The sequence below is a fragment of the Haemaphysalis longicornis genome, unplaced genomic scaffold, assembly GCF_048455015.1.
Source record: "Haemaphysalis longicornis isolate Haplotype H1 unplaced genomic scaffold, Haemaphysalis longicornis Haplotype H1 scaffold_5, whole genome shotgun sequence".
NCBI lineage: Eukaryota > Metazoa > Arthropoda > Arachnida > Ixodida > Ixodidae > Haemaphysalis > Haemaphysalis longicornis.
This window is the reverse complement of record NW_027526385.1, coordinates 66,561,801-66,576,634: the sequence shown is the minus strand read 5'-3', so window position 1 is coordinate 66,576,634 and position 14,834 is coordinate 66,561,801. Positions and strand designations below refer to the sequence as shown.

Below are 14,834 nucleotides of genomic sequence, written 5' to 3'. Positions count from 1 at the left end.
AGCTAGGTGGGAGTTGAGGCGTCCTTCATAAGGATTAATGAACGACGGCAACATTTCAATCCCCATTGTAATAAGCAAAAAAAATGCATGGTCTCTCTCTCTCTCTCTCTCTCTCTCTCTCTCTCTCTCTCTCTCTCTCTCTCTCTCTCTCTCTCTCCCCACACACACACCCCATCCACAGCGCGCTTGATTCTCCCAATGGTTCAATGGTGAGGTATGCGTTCTCCACGCAAAAACGATGTCAGGACTGCAGCGACACAGAAAACTTTTCACACCTCCATGTGTCTTCAATCCATCATAATCTTATCGACTAATCAGGATGTTCGTATCCCACCATCGGCATTTGCTTCGGTGTAACGCGAGCTTGTTAACACTCTCACATTAGAACTAAGGGCTTGTAGTTCTGAATTAAACATTGGTGCCCAAGCCGAGTGAAAGATAAACTTGCTTTACATGGTACCAAAGAGACTGCAGTTGATGCATTTGACAATACAATTTGGTTTCTTGCATAGCAGTAGCTTCGTTTAGCACTCATAGGCTGTGGAAAGGGGCCTCAACAGTGTCATGGTTGTGGAAAGTCCGAACTATTGACAGGGACAAAAGAAGAATGAAGAATACAACGAAAAGCGCTTTGTGTCATCGCTTTTTTTTTTGTTCTTTCTCTTGCTTCTGTTGATAGTTCACTCTTCCCACAACAATGATGTCATACAAGCTCACCCAAGCAGCCACTTTTTTTATTATGTCCAATCCTTCTTTCAGAGAACCGAAACCTGCCAGCTTCACCAGACGGCAAAGTTTCGAAATCTCCAAAAGGCAGATCGCCCTTCGCAGTGCCGAATCCTCCACTTTCGTGTGTTGCCAATCGCACCCGAAGTAGGACCTGCGTGTTCCAGAAACGTGTCTCACCCAGGATGGATAACGTTTCCAAGCCAAGAGTGACCCGTCAAAGCACGGCTACCGGTGGGTGTCACAGATATGTTGGACTACAGTGCTCTGTTCATGCATGGCACATCTTATGTGTGAACCGCCTCCAGTATAACAAAATTACACGGTTCTGTTTCCTCTTACACCTCTTCAAGCAATGGCCATTCCTATGTACAGTGCAAAACGGCTGGGTGCAGTTGCTGCCTCCTCTTTTCTACAACAAAGCATACATTGTTCAGAACAAATTCTTTTAGCACACACAGGTGTTCCTCACTTGGCAGTACGAAGGTGAGACTTGTATCTAAAGGTATATGCGTTTCTTGCTGCGCAACTGCTAGCGTGAAGTAGTAGCAGGCCTACTGTAGAAGCGATAAGCAGCACCCGCAAACACATTCTTAACTTACCTTCAGCTACAGTTAGTGTAGCTGTACAAAGAACTAGCAATAGACGCCATTGAAGACAACATCCAAGTTCACTTTGTTGAAATGATCAGGATGTTTGTATCTCGCTGCCATCGCTGCCAAATGTGCATTGCAAAGGGCGACTTAAAAAGGCTCAGTTGGTAGCACATTCATAAGCTATGTGCAAGATAAGATCTTGGTTTGATGCCTGTAACAGGCAGGCTATTAATATCTCACAGGCCCATGACAAAACGGGCAGACAGAGACGTTTCACCGGGACAGGGGGCAGCTGTGCTTACTCACTTTGGGCACTCAGTGTGCCAGCATGACAAAGAAATGCTTCACATTTCTAAATTTGCTTTCGCCATAATACAACATGTTTTGGGCAATAGCCAAGAATAAGCAGTTTGCTGTGCCACTTGGCATGGTGTCACCAAGCTGAGTGAAAACTTTAAAAAAGCCATGCAGACAAAACACAAGTGTGGTTCATTCGAAAGATTGCCTCTTTAGAATCGTTCTGACACCACTTTTAACGGAAACTTCGCTCAAATAAGCCATATAAGTAGGAAAAAAGGCAACGGTCATGCGACTCACTAGCTCATCTCCTGCACTAGAACCTATGACTTAATGTGCACAGCTGTGTGATTGGCTGAGGCCGGCAAAAGCAAACGCAAGTTAGGCAGAGCTTATAAGCTTGCAGAACGATCTATTTTCACTTAAGTGTAATGCATATTTAAGAGCAGTAAGAATGGAAACAATGGAAGTTATGAAGGTACACAAAAGCAAAGAAGTACCACTGAGTACTGCCGTTGGTACTGCGCGCACTATGCTTGTTATAGCTGCCCAGCAGTCTGGCACGTTGTGGTTGTCTCGCACAACACTGGCCGATTAGCAAAAGCGACATTGTCGTACATGACCCTGTTTGTCGAGCATACCCCATGTTTCACGAAATGATTACGTCCAACCATAACAAAAGCAAACCAGGTGCAAATATGGTCAGAAAAGAAGCAAGGGCAGACAGTGGTGCTGCACAGTAGGGTGGCGCCATCTAGAAGGACTGAGGGTAAACGGGACGTTTTCAGTCCACTGCAGACTAAACAGCATACTTACGTTCGCTTAAAGACGTGCCCTTGCTACGTCTCCGCAAATCTCACAAAACACACAATTTGGCAGGAGAATGAAAATTTTAACTTAAATTGAGTGAGGCTAAAACGAACAATTGGGCGAGTTGGTACATTATTCCTAGTAACAGCACAAACAACACGAGGCAAAAAGAAGAGGGCACAAACACAGCGCTGACTAGCTACTGAATTTTATTGCTTATGCCAGTGATTTTTATAGACACATAGACTTAATCATAGACGAAGGAACTTAAATTGGTTAATTTCTTAGTGAATAAAGCATCGTTTGCTGCCGGACAAGGGCTGGGGGCACTATAAAACCCCAAATATTTGGAATAAAACAAACTTGTGCTTTGTCTGTACGGCTTTGTACCCCCAATTGTGTAATGCAAGTGAAGCCAAGTAGACTCCCCTCTGGTTTCAGGCAATTAAAGCCTTGATCTGGGGCGGTATTCTCGTAACTGTCCCTTTTGAAAACGTCCCTTTCATCGTGACGTACTTCCGGTTAAGCAGTGGGCCTTTGATTCAAATACCGTAACTGTTCTTGCGAACGCATTTTAAAGAACTGAAACCGTATCAGAGAATATTTTATGTGTTTACTGTTACGCGAGGGAACCGAGAATAACGCTACGAAAAATCGTCTGCTCCAAATCGTCTGCTCCGAGTAGGCACGGCTCATAGCTCCGCCGTGCTTGTATGCGTCACATCCGGGTGTTCGCTTTTAGCCAATCAGGGCTAACTCAAAAGGGACGCTTTCGAAAGGGACACAAAAGGGACAAAACACGGGAATACCGCCCCAGGAGATTATTCATCGAGCAGTGGTAAGCTGGACTGCCTTCTGAGTTCCTGGTGCAAAATTACAAAATAGCTGCAAAACTTACCGTGCCCAGTGTGCTCCTGACGTATTTGTGTGCTGCGTGGGATGCATTTTCAAGCTCTCCTGTGCAAGAGGTAGCACGTTGAGACAAACTCTATCAGATGTTCTAAAATGTGGTTCACAACTTTGAAGTTCACAACAAATCGTGCGATCTGGTCTACACAGGGTCAGCTGAGAACACACAGCGTGAGCACAACCGAAACGTGCTCGAAATTCTGAACACGGCTTCGGAGAAACACCTCCAGTGCCTTGCACGGGTCGGCCCCAAGGGTGCACGGGTGAGCCATTGTACCTCCTCCATCCCTGCGCGTACCCTTGATGTTCGCACGTTCAGTTTGGCGCAGTGGTCTACATGTGTAATTTGAAGCTAGCTTAAGCCTGCTTTCGCAGGCAGTCTTGTGTGACTCATATAATATGGTGCTTTTTTTTATGTTTCACCATCATTACATCATGAGATAAGCTTTCTTTTTTTAAGTGTGCGAACTATAAAAAAGCAGGTGCGTGTTCTGTGTGTCAGGCAACATATATAAATGGGCTTTGCAAGTGTGCAACTATGATTCGGTTAGCTCTTATTGGTGCACAAAAGAGGCAGGCACTGGGGGAAACAAAGTGGGTGTGCAGCTTATGCAAATAGCATTCTTTTTGAGTGCGGTATTGTATTATAAATTAAATAGTATCTCAGTGCACAGTGACGCACCGACCCTGCAAGACTCCACTACCCAATACTTTTGAAATAAAATGCCATGTGTGCATTAACGGGTGCTCCTAAAGCATGGTTCCTATATCCCATGCAAGCCTTTGAAAACATGCCTGTGCATTTACCGTGTCCCAAATAGGCCATGCAAGAACAGAAGAGTGTTGCACAGACCTACTGATTGGCGTAACTTTTGTCTGTCCCAGTTGTGACTTCAAGCTGGGAATAGCTCCACACAACTGGCAGCACCGTGACAGCTCATTTAGCAGAACTGATTGCAATCCAATGGGCTCTCCAATGGATTCAGGCCTAAGAGCTGTTGTTGTTTTTGCAGTCCTGTATTAGTAAAGGGAAGGGCATGTGGCCAAAATAGGGGGGATAGGAGGGGAAAGGAGGAGTAGCATAATTGAAGAAATGATGTGTACATGAAGGCCACACAGGAGCTTCTTTTAGACAGCAGAGGCCAGGCTAAGGTAGATCATATCTCATAACAAATTTTCACAACTGGGGTAAACCCAGGTCTGCAGTAATCTTGGGAGACTGCTCTCTACTCCGGAAAGCCCAAGGGCTGTAAGAAAATTACGGTTTTCAAATGGGCGGTCATCTTGAGAGGCATCGGGAGGCGCAGTGTTGTGGAGGATAGGCAGACACAGAGGAAATTCAGAGCAGCAGCCGATTAGGTGGTCGAGGGTGGCGAATCCGGTTATCCGGCAGTGGGGGCAGTAAGGAGGTGAAGACCCCGTTGCGAGTCCATTTTCTAGTGATGTGGGGTGTGAGGGCTACGTTGGCCCTAGCTTTGTCGACGAATACTTCCGCAGAGCGAGGCATGGGGGGAGCCAGAGCCAGATAACTAAGGGGCGCTAACGGAAGAAGGATGGGACTTCCATGCCTGGCGTGCGTGGTGAAGTTGAAGGCAAGGGCAGGGGAACGAGTGCGAGGCGTGGTCGTCCAGGGGATGCTGCAGTATGTGCAGCCTGGTTGCCCCATCCGGATCCCTGTGACATAGCACTCATGCCAAACGGGTGGCGGCCCCATTGCGGGCCGGGGTGGTGGTCGTGTGCTGGATTCCATGCACAGTTGGGTGATTGGGGAAGGGCTTGTGCAGCTCTTGAAGGGCTTGGTGAGAGTCCGTAAGAATGTGAATAGTGAATGTTACATGATCCATTGTGCTAAGGATGCTCTGTAGTTCCGCTTCTGAAGGGGACGAGTTAAGTGCGTGGTGCGTGAGGGAGCCGTCCAGGTCCAGTCGAGCTGAGAAGCGCCAGGCCAGGCCCATGTAAGAAGGGGAGAGGCTGGCATTCATAAAAATATCCACCTCATCCGGCAATTTTGCTGTGAGGATGCATTGAAGCGTCTTTTCATGAGCAGTTGGATGGGAAAAGGGAATTCTGGTTTGCTAGTGAGCAACTGTAACAGGCAGGCAGGGCCAAGGAGGAGAGGGTGGTGAAGCTGGCGGATGCACTGGAAGTATACGTTCGTCCCAGGCACAGAGTGCAGTCCCCTGTGGAGTTAGGGCCTGCCGAAGCTCGTGGTGTTGTACGGCTTCCGCAAGGAGCTCTTCCGTCGCAAGGACCAAAGCAGCCCATTCAAGAGCATCAATGCGAGTATGCCCTGGAAGTCCAGTGGTCGTACAAGGCATAGCCCGGTAAAGGACAGCTCAGTGCTTCCTGCGAGTCGAAGAGAAATCATAAGCTGAGGCGCCATGAGTGAGACAACCGACGGCTACTGCCCTTGGGAGCGTGAAACACGACGATTGATTAGCGCCACCAAATTTGTTGGAAATGTGAGAGAAACATCGGTCCCCAGTTTTTGCTCAGCTGCATTGTCGAGCGCTGTTGTGGCTAACGAGGGGAATGCCTAGCAGACGAATACGGCCACAGTGTGAGGCAATGGGTGTGTCGACGATGTAGATAGTATGATGCATGTTGGCAGGTGGTTGGTGCTGACTGTGGACCAAGAGAAATTCTGTTCAATGGTGGAGAGGCTGCTTGCTGCCGCCTGCAATTCTGTAGCCATGTCTTTGGTTTGTGTGTAAATATTTTTGCTTATTTTTGTGCTTGTCGGTTGCCAGTTCAAGGCCGACAGCTGGGGGGAGTGGTGGAGAGGCTGTTTGCTGCCGCCTGCAATTCTGTAGCCATGTCTTTGGTTTGTGTGTAAAGATTTTTGCTTATTTTTGTGTTTGTCACAAAATTTTTCCGTACAGCTTTTTTCTTTTTTTCACATAAATATTCATGTTTGAAACAGTTACCATTGTAAAGAAAATTTACCCTCCTACCGTACCCTCGCACCATACTCCTATACTATATTTATTTTTTGTCAGCGGGAAATACTTTTTTGCTAGAATACCCAAAATCACTGCTTTTCTCGTGGGCAGGAAAGTGGTAAATTCGAGTGGATGTCTCTTGACATTTTTATTTGTTGCTGCACACATCTGCACGGTAGACAATGACAAAGCATGTGCGATAACAAAAAAAAACAGCCCAAGGACAACCTGTGGCGTATCCAATCATGATGGGAGCCCCAGACGAAAATCTTGACCTTCTTCTAGTTGTGGCTTCGCTGAGTCAAGACTTCAGCACTGGATCTGATGCCATCTGTCGTACAGATGACACCTTGAGTGATAACAGTGGCTATGCACAGGGCACTAGTGGGGGACAAGCTCTCGAAAATCTCTTGCCAGATGTCTCAAAAGTAAAAAATTTTCCCATGAGCAGTGGGAGAGGGAATTGGCCAGCTCCAGCAGTGAAACTCCACTTCGGCTGGTGGCACGCGCGGAGAAGGCAGCAAACTTCCATGGGATCTTGAAACAAGGAATCCAGCTACATTCTACTTTCTCTTTTCTTTTGCAGAATAAAGTTTACCTTCTCTATCTCGCTTGTGCGCAGACGACAGAACAGGATTGGCCGGAGCGCCACATTTCCAGACGACGTTTCAAAGCTATAGACGACGAGTTGCTGAAATGTTAAATATGACACCTTACATGTTAAGTAAGCATTGCCTTCAGTTCTCTGAATGTCAAGGAGAGGCTTTCATTCAACAGGCCCAACATCACTCCTCCTCCAGCCAACTTGAGTGGCACCTATTTTCTGCCTAATGCGCCTTCCTGGAGTCGTGATGTCTCAGTAATGTTCTTTGATTTCGCCCCCTTTTCCCTTCCCATCCCTTCTTTCCTCAGACACGTAAGTGCGTGATGACGCGGTGTCTGACCACTCCATAATTTTGACAGTGTTGGTGGCAAAATGCATTTATGAACTATGCGTGTCGAAATGAAGACAAAGGCCTGTGTGTACACGATTTTTGCGCACCTCACAATCTCTCTTGTTTTGTAACCCTCCTTTACAGCGCAGCTCGAGGACAACGTGCACTGGCTTCGCATAAAACCTGTAAACCTGTGTTCTTGTTAAGTAGGGTCAGTAAGTCTGATCTCGGCCTGGCATTCCAGCTAAAGTTGCTGCCATTGCACCCTGCAGGAAAGCCAAGTTAAATGATGAATGATTGTGGGTGAAGTGAATAAAAAAACGCTTCTCATGGCAGGAATCGAGCTTGGGTCCCTCGCGTTATGAAACCGGCGTATGCCCAAATTCTCCATTTTGACATGGTTGAAGTGAACGCCGAGACAGGTACTGATTCGCGCCGTACACCCCAAGCCCAAACGTGGGGCCTACAGAGTGCACACCCAAGAGTTGCTGTGGGCATTCTAGAGCAGTGGTGCATACCTCCAGAGTAGCACATACCGCACTTACCCGATTCTAACGCGCACTTTTTTTTTTTTCCAAAAAAAAATTGGCCGAAAAGTCGCATGCACGTTAGAATAGGATACGAAACTGAAACTGCCGAAACAGCGGAAGTTTTGTCCCACCCATTGTCATCGCCATCTCAAGATGGCGCCAAAGCTTTTAGCCACTTCTAGCAACGACTTTTCGGACCATCCATGTTTCGGACGCAGGAAGCTCTTAGGCGCCTAGGCTTTTTTATCGCCGTTCACACAAACCATCAAATCGTTCCACTTGCGCGCTTGATAACAGCAATGGCAGCAGCGGCAACGAAGGTGCACCGCTTCCACGAGTGGCTTACGAGTGGCTCCCACGCGTTCAAAACGAGCGGTCGGCTGACCCGTGCCTCTCTGGAGAAGCTCGCGGGATTGGCGTGCCACGTGTGGGCCACGATCCCATCGACCATGATTGAACGTTTGTTCAGTAGTGTAGCATCGCGAACGCGCTTGACGGCACCGAGGACAAGACGTTGTAGTCAGCAGAAAGCGACAAGGAGCTCTCGAAGAGCAACGAGCAGTAAGATGAGAGATTACTTCGGGAAGTAAATCGCCCGCTTCTCTCACATTCGTTTTTCTGGGTCACAAAGTTCCGTGCACGTCACAATCGGAGGTGTAAGTTTTTTAGGTTTTTTTGCCAGGAAAATCGAGTACGCGTTAGATTCAGGGGGCGCATTAGAATCGGGTAAGTACGGTACTCGCAGCGTGGAATTGGACAATCAAAGAATCCATCACGACAAAGCTTCGCGTTCTACCATCGTCGTCGTTAGATCTCCGGAGGAGTGCATGATTTTTTCCGCTGGTTCCAGACTGAAATTGAGTGTAGCATCTGCCTTACAGTCCCTGTGTGCCTTTATTTTTGTCTGCGTATTCTCCCCTTTTCAGATGCTGTATTTACACCGGCTTCTCCGAGGGAAGTTCGACACCTTTGAGGACCTCAGGAAGGTGGAGGGCCTTGGGAAGAATTTCTTCGACAGCTTCATGTGTGCCAACATCGTCACCCTATAGGTGGGGACCTCCATTGGTTTCAACTATTTTCATCAGCATATTTTTCCTGTATATAACTTCCATCGCCATTACTCATCAACAGGGTGCTAAAATGCAATTTTTATCACATTTTGTGTGACGCGCTAAAATGTGATTTTTAAATCACTTTTAGCATTATGCTTTCCTAAAATACGATTTTTTATCACTTTTATAAACATTTTTTTGCAGTTATTTGCAACTTATGTTTTATTGCTGCAAGTTTACCCAGAAAGGAATTTGTGAGCCGGCGTGTGCCCAATTTCTCCATTTCGACGTGGTTGAAGCGAACACAAAGACAGGTACCGATTCGCATCGTACACCCGCAAGCCCAAACTTGAGGTGTACGATTGGCCTTGTTTCTCGTGAAAGAAGCTGGACTACTTTTAAGCCTACTTTTACCTTATTTAGCATAGCATGTTATTATGCTTGCCATAAACCAGCATTTCTACTTTGTTACTTTACATAGGGGAACAATATCTACGAGGTGCACTGCAGGTTATTGCTGTTTTAGCCAGGGATAGGGATCGGTGGAATGGTAGGTTTTTAAAACAGCTCATAATCTCGCGTACAGTTAAAAGGACGTTGCCGCACCGGTCTCTGTCATGGTTGCTAGCTTGCCACGTATGGCTGGTAGACCTAAAAATTCCATTTCAAAAGTTCTAGGGTGCTGTTGGCAATACCGTTTCGGGTTAGTGTTTTAAGTGATGCCCTTTCATTTTTCATTTGGGATAAAAAAATATACTTGACAGCGTTGTCTGTGCCTTCAACACGCTGCGAGCTGCCAGCGAATTCGTTTTACGCTCCGAAAACGCTATTTTTCTCGTGAAGCAGCAGTGTTCCTGTCGTATAGCAGGGGCTTTTTGTAAGAGCAAATATGTCCTTAATTTTGTGTATTATGACCACAGCTCTCAATAAAGCAAGCAAGGGCACGTGTGAAAAAAATTTATTTAATAATGAAATGTATTCTCCTAACCCTGCCCCAAACATCTGTAGCAATGACTTTTGCCCAATGGCTCCATTGTATGACTCTCTCTTGCTAATTACAGTATGCTATTTACAGCTGGAAACAACAGTGCACAAAGCAACAGAACAGTGTACGAAGTAAAAATTACGGCCAATAGCTGCAAATAGCAAGCACATTCTGGCAACTTAGTGCCACTAGTACCCACTGCATATCAAGCATGAGCACTGTCCCAATCCTGAACTTGGCACTTCCAGCACACCTGTAGTGTATTTAAAAACCTCAAACATCAGCATAGCCATCATTTTTTAGCTGTTTTTCGCAGTGAGATGTCAACATCAACGAGTTTAGCTGGCCCACATCAGTCAACGAATGAAATTAGCAGCAACTCCCAAGTTTGAACAGACTAGCATGTGGCGTTTGCTGGTTGACAGGCACACTGTGTAAGGGCTGTGTAATTCAACAACGAGTGACAAGCTGCTGCCTTTCGCTCGTTTCTGCAACCCATTAAAATAACAATGAAGATAGATTTAAATGACTGCATGCAACCGAAAACCCTGCCCCATGAATTTTTGGGGTCTTTCTTTGCACTAGAAAATTCATTCCCATTCCTGTACTTGGACAATTACGTGACACAATATGTTCACAGGGCGTTGCGCAACATATCAGCACAGATACCCTATATAAATTGCGGTCGAAACGAAAAGTCAACTTGAGTGGAACTGGCAGAAATTTTACTCATTTTTTAAGACCTGCTGGTACCAGCCCATACTGCAAGCCTGTCTGACATCGCTGCAGTACTGGAGGCCACTGTAAATGCTGCCTGGTATTTTCTTTCTATTCAATCCTTAGAAATGAACTGATGCCTTTGACTCATTTCTACGCAGTGCAATTACAGGCTGTAAGCATACTACACAATGCAACTACAAAATGAGGGTTAACACTTTCATTTCAGTGTTGTTTTTTTTTTTGCTTTTGTTTAATGGTTTATGTCAAGCACAGCTCGTGTTCAGCAACTTCTGTCTCGCCACTCGCACAAAGAGACTGCTGGCGTGCAGTGTTCTTTTTTTGTTTTACTTTAGTGAACAGTGGCACAAAAAGTGCAATGTTCCCCCCTTTATTGCTTGCACTTTTTCCTTACTTTAACTAAATGCTTACAGAAGGTAAGCAAGTTTTCAAACATTCCATTGCTTGAAAGCTTAACTGCATCACTTAAAATACCCAAATGTGCTGCTTCCCACGCGCTGCCACCTGAACTGCTTGGCTCTCGCCAACCAGTCTGAACAAACGGTAGCCGATGTCTTGGACAGTTCTTTGTTAAATAACCAGACACTTTTTTTTCAACACCACTGTACTGAACCAATGGGCAAAAGCTCTGAAGAGAAGTGGCCCGTACGCCCTTCAAATCCTGATGATGGGGAAGTTCTTGTGCTGGCTAAAGTCGAACTCCGGCAAGCTGGCGGAGTCCTTCTTGTGTCCGCTGAGCAGCAGCTTGACGACAATGAAGTTAGTCTTGGCCACTTTCATCACACTGGTTAGTTCACTGTTGAGGTCCGGCACGTTGTCCAGTAGCACTTGCAGGCCGCCAGGTACATGTCCTCCGGGGTTGGGGGTGGCTGGTACTTGTACGGGTCGGTCATCTCCCGGTACTGGGCGTACGGCACCGGGGGCGGCGTCAGGATGCTGTTGAACGGCGCAAACCGGTGCTCGTAGCGCACCTGAGACAGAGTGACGTGGACTGGGTTAAATTTACGCACCCGTTTAATCCACCCCAGTGTTGATATAAAGGATAGATAGTTTGCCTTTTACAGCGCTAGCAATACTCCTTCACCAAACCTATCCGAGTAGGACAGGAGAGGAAGTGGACATATGAAGTGGGCTGCTGTGACTTGCTCGCTCTACTTGGCGGGAGATTAAAAAAATAGGTTTATTATTTTCGTTGATTGTTACGACGGGGTGTGCAACGTTGGCGGGGGATGCCCCGGCCTATCCCAGGGCTCGTCTCCACGGCGCATGTGGCTGCTCGATTGTTTGGCACTGCTCGTCGTAGTCAGCGCTAGACAGTGCCTCACAGGGGCGTAGCCAGGGGGGAGGGGGTTGTGTTTCAGTGTGAACCCTAGGCGCAACAAGCCACAAGAGATTTCATGTTAGGCTGTTTGCAACGGGTTCGGACGCCTTCCGACGGGAGGTCTTCCAGCACCTCCTCAACTTCCTGGTTTTGACATGACTAGTGCATCGTTTGTAGCCGTCGAGCCTTGAACGAGACGAACTCGACATAGACTGTCCCCCACTCAACTCCTTTTTCCCTCTTTTTCTCTCTTCCTATCCTGAAACGCCCTTCCCTTCCCTGGACTGGGTTGTATGAGGGTAAACTCTCCGTTGGGTTCAACAATATCCCCAGTTCTCTTCCGTGCTTTCTTAATAAATCACCACCACCCACCCAGAATTTTCTGACCGGTATACCCTATCCACTTTTCCGCCTTTTTCTCGTCGGCGCACTGTTCACACTCCGAATCGGAATATTAATGCGCAAAAACAAAATACGAAAATGAGATAAGGAAATGAAATGACGTTTGTGCGCAGGATTGCCCAAGGGGCTTGGGAGAAGAGAGGGAGGGGTATTCCATAAGTGATCCCCCACCCGCGCGATATGAAATGTAGGGGTGAGGGGGGCGGGTGAGAGGATTGCGCAACGAACAATCGCTATTGAGAAGGGACGGCCCGATGTCGCAAGAGGTAAGCGATGAGGGAAGGGGCCAATAATGCCCAGACACAAGTCCAGAGGGTGTTGAGGACCGTGCACATTGTATAGCTTAACAGTCAATCATTGTAATCTTGAACCGCACGCTCCGCTTGGTGGTTACACAGCGCAGGCGCAGCCGTGGCGTCTCCGGCGCCGGGCGGCTCGCCGCCACCGCAGCCCCTGGACCCCAACGACCCCATCCTGACCAACCCGACGGTGGCCTTGGCCGTCAAGTCCTTCCGGAACATGCGCAGCGCCGCCCTGACGCCCGTGGCCCGGCGCCTCCGCGACATCATGATCAAGCGGCAGCAGCTACGGCAGCAACAGCAGCAGCAGCAGAACTCGCTGCAGCTGCCCGTCGCCGAGGCGGCAGCGCCCGCGGCCGACTGGACAGAGGTCAGCATCGCCTGTCCACCTCCTGGCACCCGCCACAGCAAGGCGCGCTTCCTGATTCCTCCTGGTCAGCTTCTTCGAGACACCCTCGGCGCCGAGGTGCTGCTGCTGCTCGGAGCGCTTCTGGCCTTCCTCGGGTCGGCCGTTACCCTACTGGCCACGTACGGCCGCTTCGGCAACCCGGAGTCCCGACCCACGGTGATGGGCTTGGGCCCGCCATTGGTGGGCATCGGGTTCCTCTTCTGCCTGCTGCGGCTGTTCTTCTGCCGGCCGCAGAGACTGCGAAACGCCTGCTGCGGGTGGCTGCTGGCCGCTCGCAGAGTGCACCCCGCCAACCGCGCGGCACACCACCGCAAGGCTGCGGCCGCCGCCGTACTCGAGCACGGTGGCGGAGCGGCGGTGTCGGCGGCGGCCGCCTACGATGCGACGCGCTTCAGTCAGACGTGGACCATTACGTGAATTGGACTGCCCGCCCGGTGATCTGACTTCTGTGTTGTGCAGACAGCTGGTGACGAGCTGGGGAGGACAGACTTATGGGATGGATTCCGCTTACAGCGCCGTCTGGTGGCCGAGCAAAAAATGTTGACCTCTCCTTCCAGAGGACGCCAGTTAGTTCACTGTGCGCATGCGCAGCAAAAAGAACTTGCATTCTGGGTTATTGCCGCCTGGAACTAGTTGCCAGGAATGTGGGACAAAAAAAGTTTTTTTAACTGTTTTTAACCGCTGGCCAGTGCTCCTTCCAGTAGACGGTTAGACCTAAAGTAAATTAAAACCGTGCTTCATCTTCTACGAATACAAAAGAATTTAGTATTTATTTTGACCAGAGTTAAGCGATAACTGAGTGAACTATTGACGAGAGGCACGTGGAAGTACTGGCCACCAACAGTATCAACTCTCTTTAAAAAATGACAACACAGCTGTAATGTAATACCTAACTACTTCTCTTGCATATAGCCGAAGGAGGCACAGGCTATAGTTGTTCCTACTTTCGAACTACTGGAAATTATGATTAGACGAGCCACCTACGGACGAAACAAGTACTGTACAAACTCGGGCTAGTTCCTAAGGCTGCATGCGTTTTACCTTCGGACTCTTTTTATTCAAGTTTTACCTAGGCTGCATGCGTTTTACCTTCGGACTTACAGTTAATAAATGCAGCAAGAACATTTGCTGCAAAAAAATTGGGAGGAATGCTTAGAACTTTCTAATATTTGAAGGCGAAAGCCTAGTTGGACCTTCTCTTGAACTTTCATGTTGTCCTCGTCGGTGCACTGTCGCATCTTCACCCATAGCCGCTTCCTCTCAACGGCGCCAACAACAAAGCAGCATTTCAAGTTGCCCTAGCCTTTTTCGCCGTGGCGTACTTTTTTGGACTTCCCTGTCCGTAACTACCCAAGCAACTACGGACGTCCATGGGATGTCCGAAACACAGCCGAACATCCACTGCCCAGTTTGGACGGCCACTGTACGTCCATGTTTGGATGGACATTTTCGGACTTACAGTGGACATGTAGAAACAGATGTACAAGTATGAATAACATCTGCCAGTGGTCGTACAAACTTACTACAAACCGTCAAATAATGGCTTACATTGAATATAAAAGCCAAAAACGAACAAGCTACACTGCTTTTAGATTAAAAACATTGTGTACATCAACACCCTGACTTGTACAATTCAAGTTTCATCTGCATATTTCTAAAATTATGCTTACTCTTTTTAGTTTTTTGAAGCACCTCACTTACTCCAGCAGTGATCTCTTTGGGGAAGGATGTATAAGAATTAAGAGCCACTAATGAAACATGTGAAACAAGTTCCATGTGTTCATGTGTGCCTGTCTGCCAGTAGTGCGTTGGTCTTGCGCGGCCTCGTATTCGTTGCAGGAACACGCTTCTCGTTATGCGATTCTGGAAATTTTCACTGAACA

At 47.8% G+C, this 14,834-nt stretch overlaps 2 protein-coding genes across 7 annotated transcripts in view; both read left to right on the top strand.

Annotated features, from left to right (window-relative positions):
- The window catches only part of LOC144138355 (chromosome-associated kinesin KIF4-like), a 34,495-nt gene extending 19,813 nt beyond the window's left edge, over nucleotides 1-14,682 (top strand). The window contains exons 11-14 of one of the 6 annotated variants that reach the window (XM_077670596.1): nucleotides 760-960; nucleotides 3,489-3,601; nucleotides 8,672-8,794; nucleotides 12,642-12,780. In XM_077670596.1, coding sequence (XP_077526722.1) covers nucleotides 760-960; nucleotides 3,489-3,601; nucleotides 8,672-8,794 — 437 coding nt within the window. In that variant the 3' untranslated portion in view covers nucleotides 12,642-12,780. Of the gene's footprint in view, nucleotides 1-759; nucleotides 961-3,488; nucleotides 3,602-7,359; nucleotides 8,634-8,671; nucleotides 8,866-12,641 lie in introns of those variants that run through there. The other 5 variants (XR_013315872.1, XM_077670594.1, XM_077670595.1 and 2 more) reach the window with 5 other exon arrangements.
- The window catches only part of LOC144138354 (exportin-6-like), a 130,547-nt gene that overhangs the window by 61,552 nt on the left and 54,161 nt on the right, over nucleotides 1-14,834 (top strand). The window lies entirely within an intron of this gene.